The following is a 12,106-nucleotide window of genomic DNA, read 5'->3' on the forward strand; positions in this document are numbered from 1 at the left end:
ACTTTCACTTTTCACTTTCATGCATTGGAGAAGGAAATGGCAACCCACTCCAGTGTTCTTGCCTGGAGAATCCCAGGGACAGGGGAGCCCCGGTGAGCCGCCGCCTATGGAGTTGCACAGAGTTGGACACGACTGAAGCAACTTAGCACCAGCAGCAGTCTCACCTGAAGCTAGCCTTAAGGCTCATAAATTTTTTAAAAAGAATTTGCGATAGGTCTGTTACTTGCTGACAAAAACATCCTGTCAGATGTCAGATTGCTTCCTTTCATCTTTAAAATCAATTATTTGTAGAGATGTAAGCATAAGATCTCAATGGGTTATTATCTACATGCCTTTCATAAGTTCAAAGGACAACCTCAGTTAGGATTTCCAGAACAACCTGAAAAAAAAAAAACTAAACAAGTTGAGAAATCTCTTCCCTCCCACTGCTCCTCCCTCCAGCTCTCCTTTCTTTGATTAAATAGGCATTAGCACACCTTCTCAAAAAGACTGCTCTGTGGTGTTCACTATCATCTCTGCACATTTGAAACCTCAGACTCTCCCAGATGCACCTCAGTGCTGTGTATCACCGCATACCTCTAAGCGATGGGAACAGCATTCCTATCATCGGACTTGGTACCTACTCTGAACCTAAATCGGTAAGCTTGTCTCTCCCTCTTTTTTTTTTAAATGAATGCTTTCCTAAAGGATAATCTGTCATTCATTTTGAATGAACTTCACTGCTTTAATTTTTGTAGTAATGAATGGAACCTTGAAGGACAGCTATTTGGCTGAATGAGTACTGAGCCAAAGGTTAAATCGGTTTACAATTTAAAAGTATCTTGACTTAACGAATGGGACCTTTCTGCTTCTTTTACTAAAATTCAGCCTGAATACTGATTATTAGATTGAACCTAAGCACATAAAATTTCTGAGTTTCTGGTTTATGATTTTCTTTAAGTTCATATTTGAGAATTTTTAGTTCCATCTGACAAAACTTTAGTGAAAACCTACCATATATGAAGCACTAGGGGCTTCTCAGGTGGCACAGTGGTAAAGAACCCGCCTGTCAATACAGGAGACATAAGAGAAGCAGGTTTGATCCCTGGATTGGGAAGGTCCCGTGGAGAAGGAAATAACTACCTATTTCAGTATTCTTGCCTGGAAAATCCCATGGACAGAGGAGCCTGGCAGGCTACATCCCATGGGATCACAAAGAGTTGGACATGATGAGCAACTGAACAGAACTGAACCAGAATAAAGAGCAGTATGTCTAGAAATGCTACTGAAATTTGAATGATCCTGAGTGAATGAACTCTGTTAAGCTAAGTATAAGTTAAGCAGAGTTGAGGCAGGACATTGTAGACAGAGAGGGAAGCATAGAAGCACAAAGTTAACAATCTAATTATGTCATGCCTCTGCTTAATTTTTCAATGTGCGTGCGTGTGTGTGTGTGCATGCGCCGTCACTCAGTATGGCTCCCTATCAATTATAGGGTAGAGGACACACTCCTTATTCACACCTTGGACTTTATGGTTCAGTCAAGACCTGTCAGTTCAGCAGCACCTACCACCACTCTTCCACCTCTCCCCACGTGTGAAACACAGCTCCTTGAATAACGTACCTATCTCCATAACCTTGAACATGCTGCTTTCCACCTGGAACATCCTTTCTCCTGAGCTGGTTAATTTTTACTAAACCTGCAAGACTCAGCTGAAGGATTCCTCTCCTTAGAAACCCACCTCCCAGCCACCACAGCTTGCCCCTCCTGTGTGTTCAGGAACCTCTTTGTGCTCAACTCTACTGAAGCAGTTATCACACGACATTGTAACCATTGTTTCTCTGCAATCTTCCCCACAAGGTGTAAAATCCATTAGGAAAGAGACCATTTCTTGTTCAGCTCTATTCTCCCAGTATAGTGTTTGGCATGTGCTGGGTGTTCAGCTAATGCTTGCTAAGTGAATGAATTTGTGAAAGGAGATGCATATATACATATATATATATAGCTTCCCAGGTGGCGCAGTGGTAAAGAATCCGCCTACAGTGTAGGAGACTCGAGTTTGATCTCTGAGTCAGGAAGATCCCTTGGAGAAGGAAATGGCAACCCGCTCCAGTATCCTTGCCTGGAAAACTCCATGGACAGAGGAGCCTGGCAGGCTACAAGTCCAAGAGGTTACAGAGTTGGACACAGCTGAGTACGCATGCACACCTGTGTGTGTGTGTGTGTGTGTGTGTGTGTGTGTGTGCGCATCGGAGGCCATGGAGATGTAAAGGCTTACAATAATAATAGCTTAAATTTCCTTAATACCTAACCATATGCCAGGAACTAGTACTTTATAGTACATGCATTTTCTGATTTAATCCTCACAACATTATGAAATACTATTTTATCCTGTTTTACAGATGAGAAAACAGAGGCATTGAGATATAAAATAAAATCCCCCAAACCTAAAGAAGAGAACTGGAATGTGAGCCTATGTAGTTTGGTCCCAGATTGTACCTTCTGAATCTCTATACTATATTGCCAGTTATAACTATCTGTTATGTCAATGAGGCTGCATATTTTTATGACTTTCTATGTGTATTTCTACATATGAAAGTATGTAGGTCTATATATCCAGAAAGTACTTAGAATGAATACATGGATAGATAGATTGTTAAGTAGCTGGGTAGAATGATAGATCTAGGATATGAACCTGATTATTTTTCTCCTCTGTTTAATTATTTCAATGACCCCCTACCAATTATATGACTTCTTACTTGTGCATCTATCATTCTGTCTTTCTACCTATCTCCTGAAACTCAGTGGGGCTCCAAGTGTTGCATTTACCAATAAAAATTATTAAGTGCCTACTATGTGTCTAGTAATGCTACAGGTTAGAGACATTCTAACCTATATGTTATGAATGTTAGAGACATTCGAAAGCAGTCGTGTGTCATCCCAAAAAAGGTTGTAACTCATTTCGGAAGATAAGACATAGTGCATTTAGAGAATATGGCATTAGTGGCATCCTACACTGTGGATGCACCAGCCACATTTGTGATCAGAAATACAGAGCTAATCCAATGCCTCACAAAATTCATAGGTGAAGAACACAACCCACCATGGAAGATTTGGGGGAGGAGGAGACAGGGAGCAGGGTATCTCTTAGCCAGAGCACTCCTTACATTCTGTTCAAAGCCACACTGCTGACAATTCCCTCACCACCGACCCAGGACCGATGAGGCAGACACTAGGGGTACCTGTGCCCAAGTCAGTCGCTGGGAAATCAAAGTATCGTATTAGATTTAATGTCAGACTCTTTGTCTGAGGGCTGCAATCTGACGCCCAGATTCAGTCTTCTCAACCCTTAGTGGGCCTGAGGTTCTTTACACAACCTTTCATCTCTCAAGAGATGGAAGGAGAATGACAGGCTGAAGTAACTGAAATCCTTTACAGTTTGTGTATATATAATCAAGTCAGTCAATATTTGTCCTGGGATCCTGTTCCATTTTGATACAGAAGTTAAAGAGCAGCAGGCATCAGGGAAAGGTCTAGGCTTATCTTGAGGGAAGGCTGGGTGGGCGCAGAGGTGAAAGGCAGAGATAAAGAAGATTTAACAGCAAGCTCTCCTCCAGCGTCCGCCCAGCTGGGACTCCACTGTTGCGCAGGCAGCAGGAACTGTAGCGTGGCAGTCCAGAGGAACGTTACCACGCAGCTGTGTGAGGCCAACCAGCCTTCTTCTGATTTACAAAGACTTTTTTTCTCTCTCTCTTACTATGCCCAACTTTCTTATAAAGATTGTTCATACCTATAGAGTCAGGGAATTTGAGACTGAATGAACATTTAGTAGCACCAAGCTCTCTGTGCACGTCCTCACTGGATGATCACTGTGAAAACTGAAATGTACATATCATCTCTGTACTGTTTCCCTAAGACAGCCTCCCAGAATGGTTTCATACAGGGATGAGATCATCTATAATAGCCTCCCAGTAGATCACTCTTCTTCCTCTCTCTCTCTATGTATCTCCGTTGGAGAAAGTCTGATAGGCAAGAGTTTTGAATCCTGTTTTTTTTCCTGCTTTGACAGAAATAAATTTGATTTTTTAATGCATATCAGCCCATGAGTTAATAACCAATATTTTTCAAAAACTTCAAATAAAACTCAAGAATGTTACCAAGTGTGTAAATGACACAAATCTAGGACCAACTGCAAGTATTTTGGAAAATGGGCAATAATTCAGTAAATATTTTTGTGTGCCTAACCATGTACGAGTGGGTCCCCGGTGGCTTAGTGGTGAAGAATCCTCCTGCCAAACAGGAGACACAGGTTTGATCCCTGGGTTGGGAAGATCCCATGGAGAATGAAACAGCAACCCACTCCAGTATTCTTGCCTGGGGAATCCCATGGACAGAGGAGCCTGGTGGGCTACAGTCCATAGGATCACAAAGAGTTGGACACAACTTAGTGAAAGTCCCTCAGTTGTGTCTGACTCTTTGTGACCCCATGGACTATACAGCCCATTGAATTCTCCAGGCCAGAATAGTGGAGTGGGTAGACTTTCCCTTCTCCATGGGATCTTCCCAACCCAGGGATCAAACTCAGGTCTCCCACATTGAAGGGAGATTCTTTACCAGCTGAGCCACAAGGGAAGCCCAAGAATATTGGAGTGGGTAGCCTATCCCTTCTTCAGTGGATCTTCCCAACCCAGGAATTGAACTGGGGTCTCCTGCATTGCAGGTGGATTCTTTACGAACTGACTTAGTGACTAAGTAACAAATGTACGAGGCATTTTTCTAAGTAACACAGGGATGAAAACTATGGGTTAGAAACAGGGATTTAAAATCTGTGGGTGATTTAAGGAAGAAAAAGTAAATACACATAAAAATAAAACATAAGGAAAAGCTGAAGTGCTTTAAGAGAGACAGCACTTATTTGAAGATGAAAGTAACAACAGTTACAGGGTTATAACTGAGGCAGTACCCCTTTCTGGGTGGCTCTGGTTAAGATTTCTGTCACTATACATAATTTTCACACTCTGAAGAGTGAGTCAAAGGCTTTGTACATGGGGCAGAGAGCGGGAAGTCCAAGTCCTTAAGTACCAACCAAGGAGGAGCCTAAAACATCAAGGGGACACTGTGATGGAATTCTGCAGTGAGGAAGAGAGATTGGTGTCAACCCTGAATACATGGGCAAGTGAGAATTTATAACCAAGGAGTAGGGTCTGGGTCTATGAGTACAAAATTACTAAAAGGAAACTTTGGGAATAAGGGACTGCTGCTGCTGCTGCTAAGTCGCTTCAGTCGTATCCAACTCTGTGCGACTGCATAGACGGCAGCCCACCAGGCTCCCCCAGCCCTGGGATCCTCCAGGCAAGAACACTGGAGTGGGTTGCCATTTCCTTCTCCAATGCATGAAAGTGAAAAGTGAAAGTGAAGTCACTTAGTCGTGTCTGACTCTTTGCGACCCCATGGACTGCAGCCTACCAGGCTCCTCCATCCATGGGATTTTCCAGGTGAGAGTACTGGAGTGGGTTGCCATTGCCTTCTCCAGGAGATAAGGAACAATTCTTGCTAAAGCAACTTAACAGGATTCTTGCTGAAAAGAGGGAGTGACTAGACATCTCCTGGGACACAGTTCAGTTGAGTTCAGTTCAGTCACTCAGTTGTGTCCGACTCTTTGGAACCCCATGAACTGCAGTACATCAGGCCTCCCTGTCCATCAACTCCCAGAGTCCACCGAAACCCATGTCCATTGAATCAGTGATGCCATCCAACCATCTCATCCTCTGTCGTCCCCTTCTCCTCCTGCCCTCAATCTTTCCCAGCATCAGGGTCTTTTCAAATGAGTCAGCTCTTTGCATCAGGTGGCCAAAGTATTGGAGCTTCAGCTTCAACATCAGTCCTACCGTAAATGAACATCCAGGACTGATTTCTTTTAGGACGGACTGGTTGAATCTCTTTGCTTTCCAAGGGACTCTCAAGAGTCTTCTCTAACACCACAGTTCAAAAGCATTCATTCTTTAGCACTCAGCTTTCTTTATAGTCCAACTCTCACATCCATACATGACCACTGGAAAAACCATAGCCTTGACTAGATGGACCTTTGCTGACAAAGTAATGTCTCTGCTTTTTAACGTGCTGTCTGGATTGGTCATAACTTTCTTTCCAAGGAGTAAGCGTCTTTTAATTTCATGGCTGCAGTCACCATCTGCAGTGATTTTGGAGCCCAGAAAAATAAAGTCAGCTACTGTTTCCAGTGTTTCCCCATCTATTTGCTATGAAGTGATGGGACCGGATGCCATGATCTTAGTTTTCTGAATGTTGAGCTTTAAGCCAACTTTTTCACTCTCCTCTTTCACTTTCATCAAGAGGTTCTTTAGTTTTTCTTCACTTTCTGCCATAAGGGTGGTGTCATCTGCATATCTGAGGTTATTGATATTTCTCCCGGCAATCTTGATTCCAGCTTGTGCTTCCTCCAGCCCAGTGTTTCTGATGATGTACTGTGCATATAAGTTAAATAAGCAGGGTGACAATATACAGCCTTGACGTACTCCTTTTCCTATTTGGAACCAGTCTGTTTTTCCATGTCCAGTTCTAACTGTTGCTTCCTGACCTGCATACAGGTTTCTCAAGAGGCAGGTCAGGTGGTCTGGTATTCCCATCTCTTTCAGAATTTTCCACAGTTTATTGTGATCCACACAGTCGAAGGCTTTGGCATAGTCAATAAAGCAGAAATAGATGTTTTTCTGAAATTTTCTTGCTTTTTCCATGATCCAGGGGATGTTAGCAATTTGATCTCTGGTTCCTCTGCCTTTTCTAAAACCAGCTTGAACATCTGGAAGTTCATGGTTCACGTATTGCTGAAGCCTGGCTTGGAGAATTTTAAGCATTACTTTACTAGTGTGTGAGATGAGTGCAATTGTGTGGTAGTTTGAGCATTCTTTGGCATTGCCTTTCTTTGGGATTGGAATGAAAACTGACCTTTTCCAGTCCTGTGGCCATGGCTGAGTGTTCCAAATTTGCTGGCATATTGAGTGCAGCACTTTCACAGCGTCATCTTTCGGGATTTGAAATAGCTCAACTGGAATTCCATCACCTCCACTAGCTTTGTTCGTAGTGATGCTTCCTAAGGCCCACTTGACTTCACATTCCAGGATGTCTGGTTCTAGGTGAGTGATCACACCATCATGATTATCTGGGTCGTGAAGATCTTTTTTGTACAGTTCTTCTGTGTATTCTTGCCACCTCTTCTTAAATTTTATTTTATTTTTAAACTTTACATAACTGTATTAGTTTTGCCAAATATCAAAATGAATCTGCCACAGGTATACATGTGTTCCCCATCCTGAACCCTCCTCCCTCCTCCCTCCCCATTCCATCCCTCTGGGTCGTCCCAGTGCACCAGCCCCAAGCATCCAGTATTGTGCATCAAACCTGGACTGGCAACTCGTTTCATACATGATATTTTACATGTTTCAATGCCATTCTCCCAAATCTTCCCACCCTCTCCCTCTCTCACAGAGTCCATAAGACTGTTCTATACATCAGTGTCTCTTTTGCTGTCTGGTACACAGGGTTATTGTTACCATCTTTCTAAATTCCATATATATGCGTTAGTATACTGTATTGGTGTTTTTCTTTCTGGCTTACTTCACTCTGTATAATAGGCTCCAGTTTCATCCATCTCATTAGAACTGATTCAAATGTATTCTTTTTAATGGCTGAATAATACTCCATTGTGTATATGTACCACAGCTTTCTTATCCATTCATCTGCTGATGGACATCTAGGTTGCTTCCATGTCCTGGCTATTATAAACAGTGCTGCAATGAACATTGGGGTACACGTGTCTCTTTCTCTTCTGGTTTCCTCAGTGTGTATGCCCAGCAGTGGGATTGCTGGATCATAAGGCAGGTCTATTTCCAGTTTTTTAAGGAATCTCCACACTGTTCTCCATAGTGGCTGTACTAGTTTGCATTCCCACCAACAGTGGAAGAGGGTTCCCTTTTCTCCACACCCTCTCCAGCATTTATTAATTGTAGACTTTTGGATCGCAGCCATTCTGACTGGTGTGAAATGGTACCTCATAGTGGTTTTGATTTGCATTTCTCTGATAATGAGTGATGTTGAGCATCTTTTCATGTGTTTGTTAGCCATCTGTATGTCTTCTTTGGAGAAATGTCTATTTAGTTCTTTGGCCCATTTTTTGATTGGGTCATTTATTTTTCTGGAGTTGAGCTGTAGGAGTTGCTTGTATATTCTCGAGATTAGTTGTTTGTCAGTTGCTTCATTTGCTATTATCTTCTCCCATTCTGAAGGCTGTCTTTTCACCTTGCTAATAGTTTCCTTTGATGTGCAGAAGCTTTTAAGGTTAATTAGGTCCCATTTGTTTATTTTTGCTTTTATTTCCAATATTCTGGGAGGTGGGTCATAGAGGATCCTGCTGTGATGTATGTCAGAGAATGTTTTGCCTATGTTCTCCTCTAGGAGTTTTATAGTTTCTGGTCTTACGTTTAGATCTTTAATCCATTTTGAGTTTATTTTTGTGTATGGTGTTAGAAAGTGTTCTAGTTTCATTCTTTTACAAGTGGTTGACCAGAGTTCCCAGCACCACTTGTTAAAGAGATTGTCTTTAATCCATTGTATATTCTTGCCTCCTTTGTCAAAGATAAGGTGTCCATATGTGCGTGGATTTATCTCTGTTGCCACCTCTTCTTAACATCTTCTGCTTCTGTTAGGTCCCTATCATTTCTGTCCTTTATTGAGCCCATCTTTGCATGGAATGTTCCCTTGGTATCTCTAATTTCTTGAAGAGATCTCTAGTCTTTCCCATTCTATCGTTTTTCTCTATCTCTTTGCATTGATTGCTGAGGAAGGCTTTCTTATCTCTCCTTGCTATTCTTTGGAACTCCGCATTCAAATGGTATATCTTTCCTTTTCTCCTTTGCTTTTTGCTTCTCTTCTTTTCACAGCTTTTTGTAAGGCCTCCTCAGACAGCCTTTTTGCTTTTTTGCATCTTTTCCTTGGGGATGTTGATTCCTGTCTCCTGTACAATGTCATGAACCTCCGTCCATAGTTCATCAGGCACTCTGTCTATCAGATCTAGTCCCTTAAATCTATTTCTCACTTCCACTGTATAATCATAAGGGATTTTATTTAGGTCATACCTGAATGGTCTAGTGGTTTTCTCCACTTTCTTCAATTTAAGCCTGAATTTGGCAATAAGGAGTTCATGATCTGAGCCACAGTCAGCTCCTGGTCTTGTTTTTGCTGACTGTATAGAGCTTCTTCTACTTTGGCTGCAAAGAATATAATCAATCTGATTTCGGTGTTGACCATCTGGTGATGTCCATGTGTTGTTGGAAGAGGGTGTTTGCTATGACCAGTACGTTCTCTTGGCAAAACTCTATTAGCCTTTGCCCTGCTTCATTCTGTACTCCAAGGCCAAATTTGCCTGTTACTCCAGGTGTTTCTTGCAGCACAGTGGAGTATGAGAAACATGATTTCATATCAAAAGTGAACAGATATGGAGGGTGAGAGGGTGTGCTTAAACTGATGTAGCAGAATTCTTGCTATACTTGGACAGAGCAGAAATAAGTATGAAAGTCCATGTTGGAAAAGAGTTCAAAGGAGCCTGATTAGAGGTTGGTCCATGAAAGAATCCTTGGCAGGGTTGAGACTGTTTTCACAATCTCTGCCTAAAGGGGCCAGGGACGAGGCAGAAACCATAAGTAAATGGTCCTGGAGAGCCAAGTCTGTTTCTCAGCCTTGTTGTGCTTTCCCATTTTGATAATATATATGAGTGCTGCTGCTGCTGCTAAGTCACTTCAGTTGTGTTCGACCCTGTATGACCCCATAGACGGCAGCCCACCAGGCTCCCCCATCCCTGGGATTCTCCAGGCAAAAACAGTGGAGTGGGTTACCATTTCCTTCTCCAATGCATGAAAGTGAAAAGTGAAAGTGAAGTCGCTCAGTCGTGTCCGACTCTTCGTGACCCCATGGACTGCAGCCTACCAGGCTCCTCCATCCATGGGATTTTCCATGGATGCAAGAGTACTGGAGTTGGGTGCCATCGTCTTCGCAGTGGTAAAGAATCTGTTTGCCAACGCAGGAGATGCAGGAGGCTTGACTTCAATCCTGGAGTTAGGAAGCTCCCCTGGAGAAGGGCATGGCAACCCACTTCCGTATTCTTGCCTGGAGAATCCCATAGACAAAGGAGCCTGATGGGCTACAGTCCAGGGGGTTGCAAAGATTCGGACACGATTGCGCATGCACACGTATATGTGTGAGTGCAAGAAATGCTTTCTTCTTCTCTACAGTACAAAACCAAAACACACAAAAAACAAACAAAAACACACGCACGTAACACTCAGGAGACCACTGCTGGTACAGATACAGTGAAGTCCCAGGGATTTCATGCACTGTTCTAAACGAACACAGCAATTTCTCCACTACAGCCAGTTGTCATTCATAAACAAAAGTTCAGTGTGGCCTGCTCTTCTCACATATTTCAGAGAATTTTGTAAAGTAATTAACATTTTGTAAGTAATGGCAACTCATTTATATTACTGTAAAACACTGTGTGGGCTAGTATTTTAAGGGTCAAAGAAAGTAATTCAGCTCGGGTTTGTTTTTACTTTTAATAGAGTGAATATCCTGAGTTCCATGCAGTACTTGTGACGCCTTCACACTCACTCCCGTTACAGAAACCCTGGCTCTTAGACATCAAATACCAAGAACTGACTTCTGCATTTTTTGTCATTCCTCGCCAGAGGCAATGAATACTGTGCATCAAACTGCAAAAAAAAAAGGCTTGGTGGTTGAGGTAGATGGTAATAAAAAAAAAATACCAGGGAGAAAAACGTAGATTCATATTTCAAAGCCATTAACCTGCCAACGTTAAAATGGATTAAAATGAGCAGAGATGAAATATACAGAGATGAAGTGAGATGGCTTCCATAATAAATCAGGCAAAAAGTAATAAGAACTTGAACTTGGTTGGTGGCTGTGAGGAATATAATTTGGCTGGAGCCTAGAAAAGAAATAAGCTGGCTGAAGGATACAAATCATGGAGTAGATTCTACAAAGCTCCAGCTACCAACTGGGTCCAAACAAAGGAGAATGAATAGTAGCTCCAAGGACAAAAATGGATGTTCCATGACCAGGTTACTACATTCTTTGGATCTAAGGTTTTGAGTTTATCTGAGACTTACCTTTTATTTTTGACCTACTTCCTCATTTTTTTTAACATTTAAAAATCTGAAATATGCAGAGGGGTGAATACTTCTTCATTCTTATTTATTTTTATTGAAGTATAGTTGTTTTACAATGTTGTCAATTTCTGTTGTAAGCAAAGTGATTTGGTTATACATGTATATACATTCTTTTAAGTATTTTTTTTCCATTATGGTTTATCATAGGGTATTTTTAAAATAGGGGAATACTTTTAAAGCCAACATCTGAGTAACCACCACACAGATCCAAAATTAGATATACCCACCCACAGAAGCCCTCTGTGTGCCCTTTCCAGTCCAGAGCCCTCCTTTCCTCAAGAGGTAATTGGTCTTCTAACTCTAATGGCAACTATTTTCTTGCTTTTTTCTAAAGGTCAGTCAACTTTTTTCAGGTAGATTGCCTGGTTCCTCCTCATTTAGTTGTTCTTGTGGGTTGTCATCTTGTTCCTTCACTTGCAACATATTTATTTGTTATCTTGTTTTGTCTAATTTCCTGTGTTTCTGGTCTCCTTTCCATAGGCTGCAGGATCGTAGTTCTTCTTGCTTCTGTCCCACTGCCCACTGGTGCAGCAGGTTGGTCTAGGGGCTTGTGCAGGCTTCCTGGTAGAAGGGCCAGGTGCCTGCCCTCTGGTGGTGGAGCTGGGTCTTGTCCTTCTGATGGGCAGGGCCATGTCAATGGGTGTGTTTTGAGGTGGCTCTGAGCTCAGTACTCAAAAGACGGTACAGCCTGTCTTCTAATGGGTGGAGCTGTGTTCCTACCTTGTTAGTTGTTTGGCTTGAGGCTTTCCAGCCCTGGAGCATGCACGTTGATGGATGGGGCTGTTTTGGTGCTGAAATGTAGACATTTCAGGAGAGCTCACTCCAATCAGTATTCCCTGAGGCTTCTACCAGTGTCCTTGCCCCAACAGTG

The 12,106-nt window shown here is 42.3% G+C and overlaps 1 protein-coding gene across 1 annotated transcript in view; it reads left to right on the forward strand.

The window, feature by feature from the left end:
* Positions 1 to 500: 500 nt before the first annotated feature.
* The window catches only part of AKR1D1 (aldo-keto reductase family 1 member D1), a 52,410-nt gene continuing 40,804 nt past the window's right edge, over positions 501 to 12,106 (forward strand). The window contains exon 1 of the mRNA XM_055589537.1: positions 501 to 638. Within this exon, the coding sequence (XP_055445512.1) occupies positions 546 to 638 (93 nt within the window). The 5' untranslated portion in view covers positions 501 to 545. The remainder of the gene's footprint in view (positions 639 to 12,106) is intronic.

The sequence above is a fragment of the Bubalus kerabau genome, chromosome 8 (genome assembly GCF_029407905.1).
Source record: "Bubalus kerabau isolate K-KA32 ecotype Philippines breed swamp buffalo chromosome 8, PCC_UOA_SB_1v2, whole genome shotgun sequence".
NCBI classification, from domain to species: domain Eukaryota; kingdom Metazoa; phylum Chordata; class Mammalia; order Artiodactyla; family Bovidae; genus Bubalus; species Bubalus kerabau.